A 23,555-nucleotide genomic window follows, 5' to 3' on the forward strand; every position below is an offset into this window, starting at 1 on the left:
CTACTTCAGCTGAATTCAAAATTAGACTTTTACAATGACAATTGAGATGGGACTCGAGAATGACTTTGTTTCACCAGATGCTGAGGAAAACTAGCAAAGCATTGAACTGGCAGAGCTGTGCTAAATGCCTCCAGTAAAGCTCCAGTGAAGTCACTACAACACTGGTGATTTACCCACACTGACTGACCAGACACCATTTCTAGAACTTGGGCAATTTATTTAAGCATACAAATGGGTAGGATGGTTAGGATGACAAATACTGTGATCTGATGTCAAAGGAAAGAAGAGAAAGAAGTTTTGTTCCACTTGGGCCGTCCCCACGAAGAGGCATCACATTGAGGAGGTTACTGACACTAATGCTGCATGCTGTTTCCCTCCTTTATCATAAAGCAATTTAAGCTGACTACAGCTTGAGGAGTTTGATAAGAAGGCTTTGTAATTTTTAAGGAGGGAGTGTTCATTGGTGGCCTAATCCTGCAAGGGGCTGAGTACCCTCCAATCTCCCCAGATCCCTGGGAATCTGATCTAGCACTATCAGGCTGGATCAGAGCCTCCTCTCTGTCATCTCTTAAGTTTGAAGACCTTAAGATTGTTAACCTTATTACTTTACCAGTGTTGTGGTTTCACCATCCACAAAGGAGCCCTTAAGTCTTTGGCAACACCAGCATTTCGTGTCAGGAAAGGCATTAGGATGGACTGGAGGTGCCAGCACTGGGCTGACATCTGATCATGGCTCATTGCCTGGGGGTTTATGGAGTCCATAAGGGAGAGAGAAAACCAGATACAAATTTCTGAGCAAAGAATGTAGTCAGAGAAGGTTATTGTCAGACTCCAGTGCTGACATAACACAGGATTTTAAATGCAGGAGAGTAATTTAGCTCAAGAAAAGATTTTGGGACATGTTGAGATTAAAAGAAAGACATTGAGACCAAAGCCAGACCCAGGTTCAGTTCAGCTCTATTTCTAGATACAGCTGTGCTTTAAGACCACGGTCATTGTATTGAAAGGTGTAGTTAAATTGCTTTCAATTCTGGCCAGATTTTCAAGCACCTGGGTAAAGTTGAGCATTTCACCTTATCATACTGGTGTCTGGTGCCAAGTGTAGACCAAAGAGATGCTTCCCAATGGGTGGCACCCAAACAGAGAACTTACTGTCAGAAATGTGCTGTTACCTGCAGAGCTGGACTATCATAATTTAACGTTATTAGAAACCCATAAGCAAACTGGTGAACAGTGACTCTGGAGGTCTGAAAGTCAGCCAGGGCAGAACATTAATTGGTAGCAGGCTAGCTGACCCAGATCTGTGGTAGGTGCAAGTCACTCATTTATTCCGTGGCAATTGAACCACAGCAGTTTCCTCTCAATGACATGCATTGGCTGCATCTGAGGTTGGTGTTAAGGATGTTTACAGTTTTTCAGCAATTTCCAGAACCAGATATCAAAGGCATTTATCAGAGAGATCCAAAGCAACAGGTTAGGGAAGGGGGAGGGAGGAGAGGAATTGCAATCACAGAATGAGATCAAAGTTGTTGCAATAGATTTCCATGGATTTTTTTAAGGTAACTGTTAGCTTTGGGGTTTTCTTCTGTTACATAATAGCAAACTCACATGGCTCTGCAAGCCTCCCATCTAACAATGATGCATCCTACTATTTCTTCCTCTTTTAGCTAATGCTATGATTCTTTGCACCAAATAAAAGCAGTCAGGATCCCCACATTTTTTTGGAGGTGGACATCCCTCATTACTTTAAAGTAGCTTTGCTCTGTCTGGTGTGTAGTAAAGCTACCTGAGCATGTGGCATGGCAGATTGGTGCTGTGTATTTGAGAGCTAGCTGAGAGAACACACAGGGCTACAGATAGATAGGCAGTGATTACTGCTTATGAAATCTAAGGCAAGTCAAAAAAAACCCCAAATTTGGCTTAAAAGAGGCCTAGGCCACTTAAGAGGGCTGTTAATTAGAGAAAGCTTATCACTGAACATTATAACCTGCCTGAAAGACACGTTCAAAATACAAAATTTGCAACTCAGCATTCCCCAAAAGCTTCAAAAGACACTCTTAATGCCAGCAGAAAGGAACAGCCATTCATCTTTTTCACGTGTTGTGACATGATCTCAGCTATTCCAAGCTCTTTCCTGGGGCACTGCCCTAAGTTAGCAGGAACTGCAACTGAATTTTCTTTCTTGCAAAAATCCGGAATATCTTTTCTCCCAGTGGGAGTCCTAACCCATTTCCCCACAGAATCCAAAGCCTCAGTCCTACATCTAGAGACGCTCAGTCAACAACACTGAGCTGCCCAGACATCCAAATCAGCCTTAATCTTGCACCCACCATCACAACCAGCTGGAGCTGGACCCCCAGCTATGCCGCTGAAGTCAGTCTTTTGCCATCCAGAACATCTACACAGATTTCCCACGTGTCTGAAAATGCTGTTTCCACTCCAAGCCATCTGAATTAGTCTTTTTTGCGTGTTTCAGCCACTAGCCTACATGCTGTAGTCCTCCATGAGGTGAAGGGAAAATAAACTGTTTCTTGACTTACACCATGAACCAGGATGTTGCTCGACAACCAAAACACTGTCACTGTGCCTTTTCACTGTACATCTCACATCCACACCTCAAGAGGTGCTTGTAAACTACTAGCTTTTTGCTCCAATTCACACGTGAGGTGTGACTTCTCAAACCAGGCAACTTTCCTCCTACAGATGGGTAAGCTTCAGGATTCAGAAATAAAGCCACTCCTTGCAGCCAATGCACATTGAAGCGGGAATAGACCAGAGTAAAATCTCAGAGGACTCCTAGTCATCACTCCTCTGTTCTGGTCTCTGACCACAATCTCTCTGTATAAACAGAGGCTTTGGCCACCACAGCATTATGTTAGAAATCAGAGGATCTTTAAAATCCAGGCACTTCAAAAGAGCACTAGGGGAAGAAGTCCTCAGTCCGTCTGGGAGGACTGAATGGAGTTGAACTCGCTCAGCCTTTTCCTGAGTTTTGACTTCTAAGCAGCAACGCAACACATTTCAGGAGACAAGAAGGCCTTGGCTTGCCTGTTCCTCAGCATCTTTTCAATCCATGAGAGACAGAAAGATAGTCATTGAATCTCTTTCATCATCTGAAGGGAATTAATGAATCAGCGTGCTTGTAAGAGGGTCTGCTGACAGAAAAAAAAGCTCTAAACAAGGGCTGGGTTACTGTGGCAGGATCTTTCAGAGCATCAGGACTCTGTTGAGAATTGTGTGTGTTGAGAATAGTTTAGAGCTTTTCAAAATGTCAATACACTCAGTCCTGTACATGCAGCTCAACAGATCAACCACAGCCCTTGAGTCAACAGGAATTAACAGGCATTCACTACTTTGAATCCTCTAAGTCAAGTTACTTCCTAACATAGCAGATGTGTACCTCATGTAACTACGGTGTCACACGCACAGTATAGGGCTGGAAAGTAGAGCTGCTTCTGTTATTTAATACATTTGGGTCATATTCTCACAGCATTGTTTAACTAAAAGCAACTACATTCAGTATTTGGCACAGTATTACACGTAATCAAGAGATAATGTCAATGGAATTGCATGTTGTCACAGGATAACAGCCTCCCGCTGTTGTTGAAATGCCAAATTGAAACTGAGGCATTTATGGAAAATAAACGTCAAGTCAAAGCCAAGATGTTTATTTTAAAAACAAGAGACATGGATCTTGTGGCAACATTCCATTGTGTCTCATTTCTCTAATAACAAATGTCCAATGTGATTAGAGCCAAGTGACAGTTTCTTTCTGGGATGACATGCAGAGGGTAAAGCATCCTCACTTCACTTGCAGAGTTGTTTCTCACCTGCTTTCCTTCTGTTCAGATTTTAGTCAAACTGTCCAGGTAATGAACACAAAAAAGTTTCCCAAATGAACACTAAGCTTATGAAGGGATTTAGGAAGACAGCAGGAAGAAAAAGTGACAGCAAATGCATTTTTAATTTGCTTTGACATAGCCCTGTTTCTCACAGAAAGAATGGCAACAACAGGAAGGTTGATGAAGTCAAAGGGAGGCCTTCCAGGCATTTCAGTGGGCTTTAACTAAAGCCTGAAGAGAACAAATGGTTAATATTTTAGGAGGACATGATGTTTAGAATGGTGGTGTCTGAGCTGGATTGCAATGAGAGCGTGACTGGACCAAGGATGGACAACAAAGATTCTTCTGGGTAATAGGTGGCAGCACAGTCACCCCTTGTGCCTGGCAGGCAGCTGCTCATCCCAGCTCCTGGCCCACGGGAGGTTTCTGCTCTGCCCATGCCAGCCTCACAGCCACAGAGAAACTGTTCCTTGACTTCTTTTCTCCAGTGAAGCTTCCTTAAATCCAGCTGGTTGCCCAGTGCCAAAGATGGAATAATTTCTTTTTCTTTGTGTGGGTAACACTGAAGGTTATTTGTCAAGACTCCAGTTGCTGAGACGTGGTAAGAAACCATGTAAAGGCTAAAAGTAAGAGCTGGAAATGTCCTGATCTTAGACATGATACAAAGTTGGGAATTTGCATTTTGCCCAATCAAACTGTAAAGGCCCGAGTGCTGAGACACCCACTGCTGCTCCTGGCAGCATAAGGGTTTGATGTCCTAAAAGCTCTTTCAGATATTCATATAAAATTTTCCCTTTCTCCACATTACCACTCATTAAACCTGCTTGTCTCTGTATTATTCCTCTCCCTCAATAACAATTTTTTCTTCCTTCAACTACATTAAGAGATTATGTCTTCAACAAGCTAAAATTACCTCTCCACCTCTGCTAACCTCACCACCCTTCTCTAAACGTTCATCACCTCTCTGCCCACATCCTCTTTCTCCAGCCAACCTCTCAGACCACATAAGACTGTTAAGATATGGTTCACAGAGCAACAGCAAATCCACTGCCCCCGGTGCTGCCCTAGCCCCCACGACAGCAATGGAAGGGGTTAGTCCCAGTGCCCAGCACCCTTCCTGCCCCACTGCTGGTGGTGCTGACTTTCCCCAGGGCTGTGCTCTTTATGTACCTGCATGGCCATGCAACAGGACCCTCGTCTTGCCATTTGTTTTGCATGGAGGGAGAGGCAAGAAAACATGCAGGAAGCTGTGCAAAACATCTCAAAGGACTTGGTTAAAAATATACCTAGCTAACCCACTTCAGTGCCTTAGATATTGGAGCTCTGCAGCTCATGCCAATAGTGTTCCTCAAATGCATCACCTTTTAATTTTCATCAGATCTATCCATTATCTGTCCTCTGTGCAATATAAGACTGATCTGTCCTGGTTTACTACCATTACTCCTAGTCTACTAATCCTGATCTACTACTGACACTTTGGGCTTTTATTTTTTTCTCTTTCATGACTTACAAAGATAAAAATAAATGAGTTGCTTGTTAAAAACTGTGATCTGGAGAGAGAGAGTAGAAACAAACCACTTCAGTTCTGAACACTCTTAATCTGACATCCTTAAGTAATGTGCAAACAGAGAGCTCTGTAAAAATCATGTGAAGGAGCTGTCTGAAATGCAAAAAAGAATAACTAAAATCAAGGAAATGTCGGGTTAGAAGAGATTTGTAAAAGGTACCACTCTGAAAGGGGTTAAGCCTCCGGTGCTTATTTGGCTGCTCTGTGCTGCAAGGGCCGTTTTCTGTGCAGAAATGGTAAACGTGCTTATTTTTTCCTTTGGAGATGCATTGCTTCCCAAAGCCATCCTGGCTCCAGCTGGGATCTGGCATTCCAGATTGACGCTTGTTGAACCAACAAAGATACTGGGAAGCAGCACACAATTATACATCTTCTGATTTATTGCATACTTGCTAGTAATTTCCTTTACTTCTCCAACCTTTAAGCTTATCTTCTCCTCCAGTGGGATGAGGATCTCCAGCTGGAGATCTGATAGGACAACTTGATAGGCAAAGAGCTGACATTTCATTAGGTTACAGTATTTATTAGCTGTATAAAGATACTATAGCAATAATGGATCTGAACAGATGACAGACAGATGATGCTCCAGGAATAGCAGGCAAAACAGCTACATGATACCCCCCAGCACTGCTTCCCACTGACACCGTCATCTTGGGAAAAGCATTTTAAGATTTTATCAGATTTTTATCTGCCTGATTTTGAGCTAAAATGGACCAGGCACATTCATAAAATTCATCCAAGCATCTCAGCTGTGAAAGGCTTTGGTGTGGTGATGCACCACAGGGCTCGTTTCTACTTAAAGTGTTCTGGCTAGATGTAGAAAACGAGCAATTGTTCCTATCCCACAGCTCTGCTGTCTTAACCCCGTCTCAGATTAATATTTATGTGTAACCTGGATTACACATACTAGTCCTGGACAAATATTCCCAGCCACAATTCTTCTGCTTTTCATTTTCCCTCTGTTCTCTCACCCTTCCCATCAAAGAGGGTCTCACAGCAGCAGATGACGAGCAGCAAAGCCAAGTCCATGGGAACAGGAGGGACTGGTTTGCCAAGCAGCAGGTCCACGCTGGTGTTGTGGCCTTTAGTCGGGGTTAAATAAATAGTGTGTAAATAAATAAATATGTTTTCTCCCAGGTTGTGACCTTGTAAATCAAGTCTAAGCCTGGAAGGGATTTTTATGGTCCAGCTGAAATAGTGGAACAGTCTTAGCAGAATAAATATATATTAGGGGGGGGCAAAAATTACCAACCCTGTTCCTTCCAGTTGCTCCCAGAGTGCTGTGAGGAATGTTTGGTGCTGCTGTAAGACATGCTGATGATTTAAAAAAAAGGAGAGAGAGGACATCGCTCTCATTTACCCAGCAGCTGTTTCACATTATTTTAAGAGGTTTAAAAGAGGAGTAAAACAGTTAAATGCACCCAAGAGTAATCTTCCAGCTTCAGAGTCGAATAGAGGGCTGAGTAAGTAAATGAAAATCCAGCCCAACTAGTTCCTAGCAGCAGGTCTCATGGAAATGGATGGGAGCTGGGCAGGGATTTGCTCGGAGTCTGTTATCTGGGCATTACAGCCCCAGGATGCTTCATGTACTTTATTGCTCATTACCATATAGCAGTACTGATACTTAGAGCATTCCCAAGATTTAGTGTGCTTTGACCAGAATGGGTAAAAGCTACTGGCTGCATTTTAAAAACCTGTCTGATGGAACAGAAGAAAAAACAGAAACGGGAGCTGAGACTCCCATCTCCCAGTCCTGCAGTGGCTTGGTCTGGCAGGGCCAGGGAAGCCAGAGGAAAAAGGGCTCGTGATGGGCAGATGCATGGGACAAGTCACAGCCACAGTCCCTGCACAGAGCTAGCAGCATCGTCCCTTAAGCCAGAATGTTTAGAATGGGCCTGTGGAGGTGCCTGGGCTGGTGCAGGAGGCACTGGTATAGAATTGTACAATCACAGAATCGTTTCAGTTGTACATCAAGTCCAACCACTGCCCTCATCCTGCCAAGCTCACCACTAACCCACAGTCCTCAGCACCTCAGCTACACGGCTTGGCAATATCTGCATGCATGGGGACTCCAACACGTCCCTGAGCAGCCTGGGACAGGGGCTGACAAGCCTCATGGTGATGAAGTTCTTCCTGATCTTCAATCTAAATCTCCCCTGGCACAACTTGAGATCATTTCCTCTTGTCCTATCGCTGCTTGGGAGAAGAGACTGACCCCCACCCCACTACAGCTCCAGCACCTCATTGTCTTTCTTGCAGTGAGTGGCCCTGAACTGAACACAGTATTCGAGGTGTGGCCTCACCAGTGCCGACTACAGGGGAACAGTAACTGCCCTGGTGCTGCTGCCGCACTAGTGCTGATACGAGCCAGGATGCCCTTGGCTGCCTTGGCCACCTGGGCACACTGCTGGCTCACGTTCAGCCGCTGTCACCAACCGCCCAGCTCCTTTTCCTCCGGCAGCTCTCCAGCCAGTCACAAACACTCATCTCCAGGCCTGTAGCATTGCATGGGGTTGGTGACGGGGCAGCGCGTGTGGCGCTTGTCGCCGGTGCAGGCATCCCACAGAAAGCTGTCTGTTGCTTGTCCCTGGAGGACGATGCCGACGGTGCCGGTGTTTGGCATTTTGCTCCCAGTGTAACGTGGGGCAGCAGCCGCTCAGCAGCTGTGTGCGGGGCCGCCGCGGCGTGCGTGGCACCTGTCATCAGCCGCCACTCCCAGCACTGACGGACTCAGAGCCCACCTTGCCTTGGAGCTTCAGGGGAGGCGACCGAAGTCCAGGAAGCACCGGCGCCCCTGGCCCCCGCACCCCGCGGCCGCTGCCCGCAAACCGCCCCTTCCCTCGGGGCAGGGGCTGTCTCACGGCGGGCGGGCAGCGGCTGCGGGGCGGACAGGGGCTGCGGGGCAGCAGGGACTTCTGAGCGGGCAGAGGCTCCGGGGCGGACAGGGGCTGCAGGGCAGACAGGGGCTGCGGGGCGGACAGGGGCTGCGGGGCGGGCAGGGGCTGCGGGGCGGGCAGGGGCTGCGGGGTGGGCATCGGCTACCGGGCGGGCAGCGGCCGCGGGGCGGGCCGGGCGGCAGCGGCTGTCCCGCCCCCGCGGTGCGGATTGGCGGCTGCGGGCCGTGACGCGTTGCGGGGCGGGGCGGGCGGCGGCGCGGCGCGGGGCCATGCGGCAGCTCCGGGGCGGCGGCGGCGGCGGCAGCGGCGGTAGCGGCGGGGCCGCCTTCCTGCCCGCGGCCGCCCCGCAGAGCCATGGGCGATGGGTGGCTGCCACCCGAGGACTGCGGCCCCCAGAACCGCTCCGTCGCCAGCGGCGGGGTGACGGCGGCGGCGTCGGGCGGGAGCAGACAGGTGACCGGCGAGCTGCTGTCGCAGGAGTGGGCGGTGGGGATGAGCCTGTTGATGGTTTTGGTGGTGGTGCTGATCGTGGCCGGCAACGTCCTGGTGATCGCGGCTATCGGGAGGACGCAGCGGCTGCAGACCCTCACCAATCTCTTCATCACCTCGCTGGCCTGCGCGGACCTGGTGATGGGGCTGCTGGTGGTGCCCTTCGGGGCCACGCTGGTAGTGCGGGGCACCTGGCTCTGGGGATCCTTCCTCTGCGAGTGCTGGACCTCCCTGGACGTGCTCTGCGTGACGGCCAGTATCGAGACCTTGTGCGTCATCGCCATCGACCGCTACCTGGCCATCACCTCGCCTTTCCGCTACCAGAGCCTCATGACCAAGGGTCGGGCCAAGGGCATCATCTGCACCGTCTGGGCCATCTCCGCCCTGGTCTCCTTCCTGCCCATCATGATGCACTGGTGGCGGGATGAGGACCCCCAGGCGCTGGAGTGCTACCAGGACCCGGGCTGCTGCGACTTTGTCACCAACAGGGCTTACGCCATCGCCTCCTCCATCATTTCTTTCTACATCCCCCTTCTCATCATGATCTTTGTGTACATCCGAGTGTACAGAGAGGCCAAGGAGCAGATCAGGAAGATCGACAGGTGCGAGGGCCGGTTCTATGGCAGCCACGAGCAGCCGCAGCCGCCCCCTCACCCTCACCACCAGCCCATCCTCGGCAACGGCCGGGCCAGCAAGCGGAAGACCTCCCGCATCATGGCCATGAAGGAGCAGAAAGCCCTCAAGACTTTGGGCATCATCATGGGGGTGTTCACCCTCTGTTGGCTCCCTTTTTTCCTGGTAAACATCGTCAACGTCTTCAACAGGGACCTGGTGCCGGACTGGCTCTTCGTTTTCTTCAACTGGCTGGGCTACGCCAACTCCGCTTTCAACCCCATCATCTACTGCCGCAGCCCCGACTTCCGTAAGGCCTTCAAGAGGCTGCTGTGCTGCCCGCGGAAAGCCAACCGGCGGCTGCACGGCGGCGGCGAGCTGGCCCACCTGCCCGGGGGCTTCATCAGCACCGTGGGCTCCCCCGAGCGCAGCCTGGCCGGGACCTGGTCCGACTGCAACGGGGGCACGCGGGGCGGCAGCGAGTCCAGCCTGGAGGAGAGAAATAGCAAAACGTCCGATTCGGAGTCCAAGGTATAGGGGCGGGGGCACGGGGGGCCGCGTCCGACCCGGGGCAGGGAGAGAGGCGGGCAGGGAGCACACGGGAGCTGAGAGATCCCCGGCAGCTGCCCGCCGGTGAGGCTGATGCCAAGCAAAACTGATCCCTGCCTTAGCGGGCTGGGAGCGGGTGTTTACTTAGGAATAAAAGCAGGTGAACTCGTGTAAGACATACCTCATCCGAAACTGCAGCGAACAGGAAACCCGCTGACCGGAGAACAAAGAAAACAAACAGCCCGTCCCAAAGATAGCCAGCTCGCGTTGAGAAGCGCTTTCGGAAGGGGCTGTGGCAGCAGCGCCCTCCGCTCGGGTGACTTCGTCCCGGCGCCGTGCCGGTGGTTGAACCTGAGCACGGAGGTGCCTTTGGCCGCTGAGTTCAGCGGCAGCGGGGTCCCGGCTCCCCGCTCCGGCTCCGCCGGGGCTGTCGGGCAGCCCGGGTTCCGTTCCCCCAGCCACAGCACCGGGTGTTTCGCGGAGGCGCGGGCTCCGTGCTGCAGGTGCTCCAGAAGCAGAGCCCGTAGCCGTGGGCAGGATGGGTTTTGAGCTCGGAGTAGCAGTGCTCCCCTCTTCCGCAGAGTAGGGGTGGAGAAAAAGTCATGAGTAATGAAGAGCACAGGTATATTTTGTAAGGGGGGTAACAAAAAACCCAAAGCACACCCGTGTGCTTTTTCCCCCTGCATCGGCAAGCAGTGAGAGTTCTTGTGCTTATCTCCTTCGGCCAGACAATAGCAGTCAGCCTGAGAAACTTCTACCTCAAACTGTGCATATTGTACAGGGGAATAAACAGACCGTGTTTATATTAAACAGCATATTTACATACCACTAATAGTATTTTATGAAAAGGGGAGGGGGGGAGTGAGGAGCCTTCTGCAGCTTGTTCATTGCAATTACAGATGAACGGGGGGGGGAAAAGAAATCCCAGAGGTGACAGAAATTTACTGCACATTTTTAGAAAGGATGGCAACAAAGCTGATGGGGTTTTTTTTTTGCACAGTGTTAAGAGTTGTAAAGTTATTTGAAGATGTTACTTGCACACACGTACACACACACAAATTGAAAATGAAATGGAGGTTTGAATACCACCGACCCTGAACCCGATTCCTGGTTTTGTCTGATCTGTTACAGCTTTACTGAGAGAGTGACTTTTAAAAGATATTATTTTATGAAGGTACTGTAAATATATCCGTATTATAAATTAAACTGTCTTAAGAGACTTTGATTATTTTTAAGTTCCAAATGCCCACGTGAATCTGCTGTTATTTTAGCACTTGTGTGTCATTTCCATTTTCCTCTCTGTGTGTGTTTTATAACATATTTATACTCTGGTGCAATTTACTACTGTGTAAGTAATTGGTCTATGTGCAATAAATACCATTGCAGCACAAGCAAGCGTGTCTCTATAGGTTTTGAAACAATACTTACCTATAATGGGAAGAACAGCATTTGTTTTTCTCCAAGAGATGGCTCAGATTACCAATACAACTCTATCTAATGGCTTTTCCTGACACAGCGTTGTAAAAAACGTGTTTGAAACCCAATAAGGTTGTGTTCCTGTCGCACCGAGCTCTGCTGACTTCCCTTAAAATTAATGGCTAAAGGCAAGGTGTTTCCACTCTGATAATGAATACACTCACTTTCTGTAACTGTCCCTTTCTGGAGTATCTTCCTTTTTTGTTTTGTTTTGTTAGGAGTACATGGCTGGGAGTCGGGAGATCAGACTATTTCAGATTACAGAGGATGTTTAATTTCAAAGCTAGAAATGATCTCGAGTAGAAAGACATCTCTGTGCTCAGCACACACCACCCCACAAGTAAGTCCATCTCGTGCTGACAGTGGGCCTGATCCTGCCCGAGCCATGCAGGTGGTGTGGCAGGACTGGGTCCCGGTGAGCATCGAGGTCAGGGGAGACCCCAAAAGAGCAGCTGGGGCAGGCTCGTGCCCTGTGAGGGGAGATGGCAGCCGGGGAGCCGGTCGGAGTCCACGCTTTGCTTCCCTCTTCCTATAAAAAAAGTGCTGAGCCCTGAGGGAATGTCTGAGGCAAAAGTGGAGTGAGATAGGACTCTGGGACACACTTAAACACGGCTGAAACCTCTTCTGTGTCACCGGGCGAAATAAATCTAACTGGTTTGTAGATCATAAAGCTCACGGTCACGTGCAGTGTGGCTTCAGCCTGGGCACATATTCCTTGGGGGCTGGGTTGTGATAACTGGATGTTGTATCATGGACTGATGTAAGTAAGGAGGTGCTGTGAACAGGAGGGCTGCAGGTCTGCGTCCCCACTCCAAAAGATTGCCTTCCTTTATTGCTTTATGAAGGTACGCCGTATCCTTCTGGTTTCATAAAGTCTTTCAGTACTGCAATGAATACATGGCAGACAGAGCGACAGAAAGGCAGTGCAGAGTAAAAGTGAAGCCATTTTTAGCTTTATTAAACTCAGAAGGATAGTTAAATCAGAAATCAGCTCCTGAGAAGAGTTTCCAAAAGTGAGTTCTTTGGGGTGGTGACCAAAGGATTGTTTTGGAAACCATTTGTTCAGGGCTTTTTTTTGTTTTGTTTTAAAAAGGAAAGAATTTGTCCTGTGCAGTTTCTAATGATGCATTTATGGAGTGGGGGGAGAGAAGTCTAATAATGCAAGGACAACATAAAGGGACCAAGGAAGCAAATAATGCTTTTCCATGGATGTTGCTGGGGTTTGATGTGAGCTGCAGTTAATGGTGTCTCCCTTGATAATAGTGACATGGGCTCCTTAAGATGCCGGGGTGTCCTCAGATCAGGTGCTGAGTGAAGCAGGCTGTGCTACTAAATTGTTATCATTTTTTTTGGTTAATCTGTTTTTCTCTGTGATCCCAGCAAAGGCAGTGGGACCAAAAGGGTGCACGGGATGGCCACGTCTGATGCTGGCGACTGTGGCAGGACGTTGGCTGCGTGTGTTGGGGTGGGGATGGGATGAGGAGGCAGCGCTGCCCTCGTCCTGGAGCCAGGGCAGGATCCGGCCCCAGCGCCTGGCTGAGAGCTGAGGTGACTGTTGAGCCCTTGTCCTAAGCAGGGAGCTGGATCCCTGGGAAGCATGGTGCCTACTGCATGGGCTGGGACAGTCTCACAGACTCATCTTTTTGTCTCATTAATCAGTTCACACAGTTGATTTTAACCATCCGGTGTCCTTAGACTTCAAAAAGTTTTGACTCAGCAGGGTGCAACTTAGGTGGGACATTTAGAGCCAGAACTTGCACAGCTTCTCCTGCTGAATAGCTGTGCTGGGTGATGCTTCCCTTGGACAAGTGTAATGGCACTGAGAAGGTGAAAGGCAGGGTGCGTTTTGCCCATTGGCCTCAGTAGGGCCAGCCATGTGAGCAAAGTGGTCAGGATTTGTCTGCTGTTGAGCTTTGGCCAGTCAAGGACCTGCTGTAGGCTGGCACGTCGAGTCCCTTTGTAGACAGCTGAGATAATTCACCTGGCAGCAGGGATGGTGGGTGCCAGTCTGTCTTGCACGGTGTAAAAAGGACAGAGGAACAGCCACGGTGTGGATAGAGCAGGACATATGGGATGCACGTGTGCGAGGAAGGGGAGGCTGCTGGTGAGCGGCCTGCCGTGGATCACGCTCAGAACAGGCTGTTCTCTGCAGAGAAGGAGGATACTCTGAAAAGTGTTATGGGGCAGCTCAAATACTCCCGAGGCAATGAGTCAAACACTCACGATGGAGATTTTTTTCTGACGAAAACCAGACATGGATTAGCAATTGGAGCTGCAAGTCAGAAAGTATAGGTGGTAGGCATGCGGCTGCACACGTACGTGGGCAGGAAAGTAGCAGCAGAGAGCTGCAGGCCTGCGGGGAAGGGACACACAGGTAGAGCAGAAATCCACTCGCAGAGAATGTCCTGTGTCTGCCAGGACCAGAATTATTTGGCGAGGGTGCCCGAGACTTCCACATGCAGGACTCCCAGTTCTCACAGGCGCCGGCCGCACGCTAAGCTGTGTTTGCTCAGCAGTTCTGAGAAGAAGGCTGCATCTCTCCACGTGCTTAAATGGGAATATATCAGGCAGAAAGCCTGGCAGAATGTGTTCTGTGTGTTCAGGGAGGTTATGGATGTTTCAGTCACACAGAGGGCTGTGGAAGTGCCTGCAGAAGGACCTCCCCACCCATGAGGGCTGTGCGAAAGCACCCACTGTGCTATGACACCACAACCCTCCCCACCAGCTGCCTGGAGCTCTGAGCAGTACCCCATGAACAAATGAAACTAGGTGCAAAAAACGTGGCTGGAGTTGTGATGCCACCCATGGCCACAGCACAAGGCAGCGTTGGCCAGCGCCGGGCATGTGCTTGGGATGCAGCTCACACCGGGGCTGCTGCAAACGCTGCTTTCCCTTTTGGGGCCGCACGTGTTTCCAAGAATAAGGATAACGACTTTATCAGTGGGCTGCTGGTGGGTTGGTTTTTTTACCCTAAACCCTATCCAAAGCCGAGGTTTTATTAATAACTTTTAAGTGGCTATTTTGCAGACGTTCCTTGTGCTGCACGCTTTCCTAATTTATTGTGATTTCCCGTCCGGTGGAGTGCTCTGACTTCCTTTATGTAATAGATCAGCTGCGGGGCTGGAAATTGTGCAGCTATGAACTGACAGAGCAGACTTTCTCGAGGCCAAACGGGGTCAGGCATCATTGCCACTGGGAGCAGAATTTGACCTGATAATCTAATCTTACAGGGGAGGCTATCTCCAGAAAAGCATTGTTACCAGCAGTAAGTGACCTCTGGAGCGATTAGTCCTATTCAAATCTGTCAAGAAAATGGTAACTGCTAAACAACAGTTAATGTGGGATGGCTCAAATAATGAGTGTTTTGTTTGCTGGTGTGTGTTAGGTGATGTGTTGGGAAATAATTATCCTTTGACTAGCAGCCAGCTTTGTACTAATCAGAAAGGAGAAGTCATGTTCTGTTTGAAGGATTAGACCTAAAAATAGTTCTGTTACCGCCACATCAAGGAGTGAAATGAAGCAAATTCACAGAGATGTACACACCTTCTTAGCATTTTGCTTTTTGTCCTAAAAAACCTCATTGTTCAGCTGGAACTTTCTGTTTGATCATGTCAAAACCACTAATGTGATCTCCTGCAATAGCACTAAGCACACTGTCCCCCAGGAGCATTACCCTATGCACCACTGACTCCCTTTCAGAGCCTGCCAGATTCTGAGGGCCTCAGGAGGAAGTAAGGAGTCTTTATGTAGACAATTCTGTATAACATGAAGATCAACGATACTTGTGACGATCGTCTCGCAGAAGGAATCGATCTGCTTTTGATTGGAGAGGTTTGTCCACCTGCCTGGCCACGAGGAGCAGCACCGGGAACAGCAGGTGATTCATTTGTGCAGTTCAGTAACTTCAGGCTGTCAAACTGTGCTTGAAAAGTGACTGAAATGGGAAAAGGATAAAATAAAAAGGTGATGCTGGCAAGCAAACCCGGGATTGTCACTGCAAACAGCAAAAAAATAGGGCGTCTTTGGCCATGCTGTAGGTGTTGCCTCTTACCGGTGAAGTCTAACTGGGTTGAGTAGGGATGTGCCAGGCAGATGCACAATAGAAATGCAGGCTAAGCGTGAGAGGTAGGACACTTTCCATTACAGGGCTATCAAGATGATCAGGGAACTGGAACATCTCTCTGATGAGAACAGGCTGAGAGACCTGAGGCTGTTTAGCATGGAGAAAACTGAGGAGGGACCCCATCAGTGCTGATAAATGCCCAAAGGGCAGGTGTCAGGAGGATGGGACCAGTCTTTTCTCTGTAGTGCCCAGTGGCAGGACAAGGGGTAACAGGCACAAGCTGGAACACAGGAAGCTCCACTTGAACTGGAGGAGAAACTTCTTTGCTGTGAGGGTGAGGGAGCCCTGGCACAGGCTGCCCAGGGAGGGTGTGGAGTCTCCTTCTCTGGAGGTTTCCAAACCCACTTGGACAGGTTCCTGTGCCCCCTGATTGAGGGGAACCTGCTTTAGCAGGGAGTTGGACTGGATGATCTCTATAGGTCCCCTCCAACCCCCACCATTCTATCATTCTGTGATTCTGTGCCCATGCCACCACTGGCCCCAAACATCCCTAAATGTCACCACTCCATCCTGCAACACCAGCAACAGAATCAGCCCCACTGTGCTGGAAATGGAAGAGTGTTTGGGTTTGTTATATAAACTGTCCATCAGCTTCCCGGTGCACAAAAGCTGGCAGCTTGGTATGCATGTTCACTTCACAAGGTGCCATTCTGCCTTCCTTCCTGCTGAACTCATAGGTTTGGGGTTTTCTTTCAGCTGTGCCCTGTCAGTAGTCTACATCCAGATGTGATTGGTGCTGGATGCCAGGCAATGGTTGGGTTTGGTCGTAGCCATTCCTTCCAGGATTGATGCTCAGGCTAATTCCATCTGCAAGAGAAAACAGAAGCTTACCCAGACTTTTGCCATTGCCATTGCCATGGCTAGCAGCACATCTCAGACGTAATGATGTGTCTTTCCCTTCTGATCCTGTGTAATGCACCGAATCCTGTTGTCCTTAATGAGATTAAATGAGGATTTGCTACTTGTTCAGTGCTGCAGGCATTAGCCACTGTTGTGCATCTCTAGGCAGTGATGTACCTTTGCATGCCTGGCCCAGTCTCTCTCCCAAAGCCATGATATTTAGACTTCTTCCTACCAAAATTATTTTGATAATAGATCTTAAGCTGATGGGCACAATGCTTTGAGAGGCAAATTTAAGTATATACACCAAAGGGACAATCAGAGCCGCCGAAGAGCTCAAAATCCCAGCAGCTGCTAGGTGTATAAATACTTCAGCTACCAAGAAGTCACTTTGCAGGACCAGGTGAGTGCTGCAGCCCCCTCAGCTTCCCTCCCTCAAAGTGGGACTGCAGAATACCCTGTCACTGTAAGGATAAACCACAGCCACAACGCAGCAGCTCATGACAAAAGGTTTGCCAGGTGGTAAAATGTAAACAGTGTTTTGTGGCCAAAAGTTAAAGAGCACTCGTTAAGAAGAAGGAATTGAGACAAGCCCCTGGCAGGATTTCCTAGTGAGGAAGAGAGAAGAGCTTTGTGAGTTAAAGTTTCCACATACAGATAAAGAGCTCCTCATTGACTGGTCCAGTGAGATCATAGAGTCATAGAATGGTAGGGATTGGAAGGGACCCCTAAGAGATCATCCAGCCAAACCCCCCGCTAAAGCAGGTTCACCTCAGTCAGGGGGCACAGGGTTTGGAAACCTTCAGAGAACAAGACCCCACAACCTTCTTTAGCAGCCTGTGACAGGGCTCCATCACCCTTACAGGAAAGAAGTTTTTCCTTATTTAAGTGGAACTTTGTGTTGCAGTTTATGTCTGTCCCCACAAGTCCTGGCACTGGAGACCACGGGTACCCTGTGCCTGTGTTGGGTAAGTGCTCTCCACCCCCAGAGACGGTTCCCAGTGCCCCCAGCCACCCTCCTGAGCAGCAGAGGGGAACCCAGAGGTGTCCTACGACACAAAGGTGTGTGCCAGCCTGGTCCCTCCTTGGGGCTTGCTGACTCACCATTGTGCTGCAGAGGGAGGAGTGCTTCCTCTTGGACTGGAGCAGGTAAACTGGGAGCTCCCATTGTTTAACAGCTCTCTGGCAGAGCCTGCCTGCAGCAAGGGGTGTTTTGTTTGTCACTTTCCCCCTAAATACTCGCTTGGGAGCCCTCAAAGCAAATCTCAATGAGCTCACTTACAGCATGAAGCAGGATGTGGGATGTGTTCCCTGGCAGGCAGTGACCCTTGGGGCAGGACCACAGGAGCTGAACAAAGCATCACCAGTCACCCAGGAGGTTCCCATTACCAAACAGTTCAGGCATACCACCAGTGTGCCCAGGCTGTGCCAGAGTCCCAGATCCTGACACAGGAGCATCTGATCTGCTCACAGGTCAGCTCACCTCAAATCCTCTGGCTTTTGGGAGCTTTTGTGCAATATTCAGTGCAAGGCAGGTGTTGCTGCGGTAATTGCCAGTGACAATGGCTATTGTAACACTGCTCTGAACCACCTCAAGAGCATCCACGGGAGAAGCTTTGTCCCTGATTCACTGCCAGGTGGTTCCCAGCTAGTCTGTGTTTCTCAGCATCAGCCCATCCAAGCTGAGGCTGGTGCCCACTCTCTGCCCTCCTTCTCATGCCCCACAGGGTGGACTGGCTCTGCTGCCTGTGCAGCCCTGTGGGCAGTGGGCTCCTCTGGCTGAACACCAGCCCTTTCAGAGCACATTTGCTTCAGTTTGCTTCACATAGGTGGCACAAACATGGGTAATGGCAGAGGGGCATGGGAACATGCAGAGCAACGGGGCTGGGATCCTGTTTAGCAGCAGCCCTGATGTGGCTCCATCGCTGTGATCAGAAGCCTCATGCCCAGCGGTGATGCTGCAGGAGCCGAGTCCCAGACCAGCACCCCCTGGCCTGTCGTTTTGCCTGACCTGTGTTGGAAAAGCAGGACTCACCACCTAAACCTTCAGTCCCTTCAGGGGCCACGCTAAATATTGTATTCAGAAGCTTAATGACTAATCCATTAAGCTGCTTATTGCATGTGAAAAGTGACAAATAAATCAGTTTTCTACAATTATTTGTGTGATAGGATTGAGACAGGGTTTAAGCCCTGATTATCCACTGTGTAGCCGGACCGTGCTGGAGAGGATGGGATGGACTCCTGAACTTTTGGCAGAGACCTGGACCAGCAGCTCAGGTACCAAGTGACAGCACTAAGCTGTCCCCAGCTTCAAGAGGGTGACATGGCAACAAGCCACGGGCAGCTCTCTTTGCCCAATGTCTTTGCATGGGTCCCGACACTGGCGGGTACCACTGAGCTGTTAGTGACTTATGAGTAACCCCCATCATGCATATCTGCTGGTGGATGATGTCTAACTGCTCTGATGCCTGTGTGGGAGCACAGAATGCAGTGATAACAGGCTGGAATCCTTTCAGCGCTGGATAGTTTCCATTCATATATTTATGGTTATATAACGCTGCCATTGCTGTACTAAATGTGCTAAAGGTGCCTTTTAGGAAGGTGGAACATTTCTACATAGCCATAATTGAGAAAGTTGTGCTGGGGAGCAGGCTGGGCTTTGATCAGACGCTTTGTAATGGCTGTGGATGTGCTTGGGCTTGGGGGTTTCTTTGCCTTTACACTATGAGGCACCTCATAAATGAAAGGGTTGATGTTGTCAACTGCAGGCCATTAGCACTCTGAGCAGATAATCCGTTCAGCAGAGTCTATCCAAGGGCCCTGTCTCCAGATAAGGGCCTGGAAGAAGAACAATGGTGCTCTGAGCTCCCAGGGACCTCCACTCTTTGGTTCCCTGCTTCACAAGAGAAAAATTACCATTATCTGCATGGCTTGAGCTCCCTTTGAAATGCAGTTATTTTTTGCTCATACATTCCAAGTGTTTTTTACATGATATCAGTGAGAAACTCGAAACCCCCTTTGAGAAGAGAGAGATTTCCTGCAGCCCTACTACTAAAGAAAATGGATAGATCAAGTAGTAAAGTTCAATGACTTTCTTAGCATTAAATAAGAAAGAGAATAATGAATTGGATTTTGTGTGCCTGTTTTTCCTCTGCAGGGAACAGTCAGGCTAATGGATTTTCATTGCCTTCTGCTTCTGTTCATCAGTCTAGGTGAGTTCAAAACACTGCTGCCTTTTTGTGTGCCCTCCTTTCCCTGCTCACTTGTCACAGCTTCAAGTATTTGGAGCTTGGCAAACACATTGGTTTACTCCCACTGACGCCGTCCTGCTCGATGAGGAAGACACGTGGGGTTAATCCCCTACGTCCAGCGATGACTTGTGGCCTGCCGTGGGGACAGCTGTGTTCTATGCTAGGTAGCTCTAAGGGGGGAATTCCTTACTTAGGGTGGACACTAGTTTCCTTCTATTATGAGCTCAGGCTTTAACATCCTTCAAGAGAAACATTCTTTCCCCACTGAGTTCACCAAAAACTGGTTGGGTCTCCAAACGCCTCCTTTGTTTACAGGCTCTGCCAAGCTCACCAAGGGCTTTTTATTGGGGAAGGAAGGGAGGTGGTGTAGGAGGAAACTGTCACAAAGCTCTATGACATAAACAACTTTCTCATGTAAACTCCAAAGGCTGCTTGGCAAGGAAGAGGTTAAAGCTAAGGAGTGGAGAGGGAGGGGGGCACTCATCAGGGCAAAGATCTAAATAGCAAGTCAGGAAGCCCAGGGAGGGACAGGGGGAAGGGGAAACCATGAGTTGACCCTGGATGGGATGAGCTCCTTTGCTTGTTGCAAGCCCTCAACTGCTCTGCCCTCGGTTCTTGGCCCTCCCTAAGGCAGCCCAGAGCAAGAGGATGCTCAGACAGAAACCCTGCTTAACTGATTGGGACTCCTGTTTGTTCAAAGCTGAACCTGAAAGGTGGTTGTGTCTCCCGAAGACTTTCAGCAGGGCCAGAAGTTGCTGCTGCTCCTGCCTGCCCCTCCCTGCCCTGCGCCCTCCTGGGGTCTGCCAGCGCCTGCCCAGCGCCAGGGAGCTGCTTGCTGCCTGCTCCAGTGGTCAGAGCAGGATTTCCTTTTTCCTACCAGCCTTGGTGCCTCAGGTTTTCTGATCTGTTTTGGGTTGGGGCTTTTTCTTTTTTGTCCAAATGGGAAACACATAATGAGAAACTGTTTAAACAACTTATGGTACAAGGAAACTTGCTGGAGTAAAGTATAATGTTATAATTCATTTCCAAGGAAGTGATGCACTCTCCAAAAGCACTCCACTCAAGCACTGCAGTTTAAAGTTGCATGATAATTGCTGCCCATCTTTGGTGCTGCCTGCAGCCCTCCCCTGGATCTGAGTGTGGAGCACGAGGAGGGCAGGAGTCTAAGATCATCTGCTCTTGCCACCAGCAACCGTTCATCAGCAGGTTATGGCAGGTCTTTGCACGCAATGAGGTGCTCAGTGTGGGTATGTCTGCTGGTGAAGAGGCACCAGGCACATCAACTCCATGCCAACAGATAAGATGTATATAAATGTTAGGGAGGGTGTTTCCTTAACAATGTTTTAAGCCCCTCATAGCAGCAGTGTGGTTCAAGGTGACAAAGTGCAGAGAGTGACCAAGCAAAGGACCATCTGCCCTGTCCCCCAGGCTGTGAGTGAGGTTGGTACCTTGACACAGTTGAATACCCAAGGCTTAGGGAGGGTCTGTCTGTTTGAGCTGTCCTGACTCTTGGTTTGCTCACATGGGGAGGTCTGCACAGCCTGGTGCTGGTGAAGGAAAGCCCAGGAACTACCAAAGGCCCAGAGGAATTCTCTTGTTCTATTTCCAGCCCTGCTTTTTAAGCTACAAAGGGCTTCAGATCAGATGCATTTCTCAGGCTTATCTGTGTGAATATTTGACCGCTTATCCAAACAGAACAAAAACCTTCAAACCTTCTGAGGTCCATCCATCAACAGCCTTATCTCCCCATGTCACTGTTTGGCTCCTGGCTGCTGCTGCTTGGAGCCTCCCACCAGCCAGGGCTCAGCTCTGCCCACCACCTCCCATCTCCCCTTCCTGGACATTACCCACCAGATCTCAGATAGTACCCCGAAAAACCCAGGTGGGCTCTACCCTTTGGGAGCTGAGCACATGAGCCACAGGGATGCAGGAGGGAGGTCGAGGTCAGACACCAGCATCAGCAGCCCCATGGAGGTTCCTGTCTGGGTAACACAGCTGCACAGTTACTTTATGCCCACTTTATACAATAGACTATTCAGCCTTGTCAGAAGAGCCTTTGCAGTGCTTGGTACCGGGGCCACAGGACGTTTCTTGCTTTGAAGCTGAGCTGGCACAAGCAGTCGTCTGCAGTCCTGCCGTCCTGTCAAAGCCATGGCCAAAAACAACAGGGTGCAGACTTTGGAAAGAGCCACCCATCCACAGTGTAAACGACTTTAAATGGAGACCTGGCTGGCTCAGGGCTTGAGAACAGCTTTTAAGCACGTGAGAGGTCGAAATCCTATGTGCAAGGGTGGGGATGAGAGGTCTCTGCTGCTCAGAACTGCCTAGTCTTGGCCCAGACCTAGACAACCTTTGGCACTGGGGTGGCCTGTTCCTATGGGGACCACTTTCCTACAGTCCTTTGCAGAGAAAACAATGGCCTGTGGGCTGTTGTTGCTCTCCTCCCTGTGGTTTTAATTTTTCTCTCTGTTTTGACAGTCAGAAGGGTAAAACTAATTCCCATCTCTAGTATAACAATGAATTGGACTCAATAGCAAGAGGATAAATGTCCTTTTTATACTGTAGTGTAAGATAGGCTATTTATAAATACCAAATCATTGATGGGTCATCTTCAGGGTTTAAAATAAACTTTTAATTTAAACATAGTTTTCCAGTGTTGACAGATATGATAAATACATTTTTGTTCCAATAAAACCAGATTTTGACACTGTTTTGCAAAGATCATTACAAGCTAAGGATTATTCCCCTCATTTTTTTGCATTGTTTGTCTCCATGTTCCAGTGTTTAGCTTAATGTTACATTCCATAATAGAAAAATATATCTGTGGCTGCAGTAATTCGCTCACCAAGGGCTCTGCTTAAGGGGTGGGAGGATGCTCTTGAGAAGAATGATGGGGAGAAGCATCAGCTCAAGGCCTTGAGGCTGTCACAGCACCTCTTACACCATTAAGGGAACTGCATCTTCCTTCCAGCTCTGTGGGGGGAAGAACAATTACCACTGCTGGAAGACACCCTGTCTTGAAGGGGCTCAACACACTTGATCTGGTACTGGCATAATGGGAGCAAAAGTGTCTGGTCACAGCCTGAGCTCCCAGGCCTGTGTGACACCCCTACAGTGTGATGACAGCAGTATATCAGCATTGCTTCAGGGAATCACGTGTCTGTGCAACTGCCCAGGACCAGAGGGGCCTGTTCCTTGGCTCCAGACTTCCCAGATTCCAGCCTCCTCAGCTTTTGGGCTCCCCAGCCTGCACCAGTACAGGGGTGACCTGCTGGAGAGCAGGCTACAGAGAGGGACCTGGGAGTCCTGATGGGCAGCAAACTGAACATGAGCCCTCATGGCCAAGAAGGCCAATGGCACTCTGGGATGCATCAAGAAGAGTGTGGCCAGCAGGTCAAGGGAGGTTCTGCTCCCTCTCTACTCTGCCCTGGTGAGGCCTCATCTGGAGTCCTGTGTCCAGGTCTGGGCTCCTCAGCTCAAGAGGGACAGGGAACTGCTGGAGAGAGTCCAGCACAGGGTCACCAAGATGATCAGGGGACTGGAGCATCTCTCTGATGAGAAAAGGCTGCAGGACCTGGGGCTGTTTAGCCGGGAGGAGACTGAGGGGGGATCTCATCAATGCTGATAAATACCTAATGGACAGGGGTCAGGAGGATGGGACCAGTCTGCTTTCTGTAGTGCCCAGTGGCAGGACAGGGGGTAACAGGCACAAGCTGGAGCACACAAAGCTCCACTTGAACAGGAGAAACTTCTTTCCTGTTGAGGTGAGGGAGCCCTGGCACAGGCTGCCCAGGGAAGGTGTGGAGTCTCCTTCTCTGGAGGTTCCCAAACACACCTGGATGTGTTCCTCTGCCCTCTGATTGAGGGGAACCTGCCTTAGCAGGGGCTTGGAATGGATGCAGGACAACA

General features: G+C 49.6%; 1 protein-coding gene across 3 annotated transcripts; it reads left to right on the forward strand.

Annotated features, from left to right (window-relative positions):
- The first annotated feature begins 8,583 nt into the window (after positions 1 to 8,583).
- ADRB1 (adrenoceptor beta 1) lies at positions 8,584 to 22,458 on the forward strand. Of its 3 annotated transcripts, XM_062001137.1 has the most exons (5): positions 8,584 to 9,938; positions 15,132 to 15,309; positions 18,565 to 18,672; positions 19,553 to 19,607; positions 20,347 to 22,391. In XM_062001137.1, exons 1-2 carry the CDS (start codon positions 8,661 to 8,663, stop codon positions 15,165 to 15,167), a joined length of 1,314 nt encoding a protein of 437 aa, XP_061857121.1. In that variant the 5' UTR covers positions 8,584 to 8,660; the 3' UTR covers positions 15,168 to 15,309; positions 18,565 to 18,672; positions 19,553 to 19,607; positions 20,347 to 22,391. The 3 variants fall into 3 exon arrangements, 2 of the variants coding, with proteins under 2 accessions (XP_061857121.1, XP_061857120.1); XR_009819178.1 differs by lacking the exons at positions 8,584 to 9,938; positions 15,132 to 15,309 and having other exon boundaries at positions 18,658 to 18,672; positions 20,281 to 22,458; XM_062001136.1 differs by lacking the exons at positions 15,132 to 15,309; positions 18,565 to 18,672; positions 19,553 to 19,607; positions 20,347 to 22,391 and adding an exon at positions 11,651 to 11,768.
- Positions 22,459 to 23,555: the final 1,097 nt, after the last annotated feature.

Source organism: Colius striatus, chromosome 8, assembly GCF_028858725.1.
Source record: "Colius striatus isolate bColStr4 chromosome 8, bColStr4.1.hap1, whole genome shotgun sequence".
NCBI classification, from domain to species: Eukaryota; Metazoa; Chordata; class Aves; order Coliiformes; family Coliidae; genus Colius; species Colius striatus.

Excerpts from the sequence above, each read along its gene's own strand:
- ADRB1 (XM_062001136.1), top strand. The coding sequence starts at position 8,661 with ATGGGCGATGGGTGGCTGCCACCCGAGGACTGCGGCCCCCAGAACCGC. Across the intron at positions 9,939-11,650 it reads CGTCCGATTCGGAGTCCAAG|GAGTACATGGCTGGGAGTCG; the intron begins GTATAGGGGCGG and ends TTGTTTTGTTAG.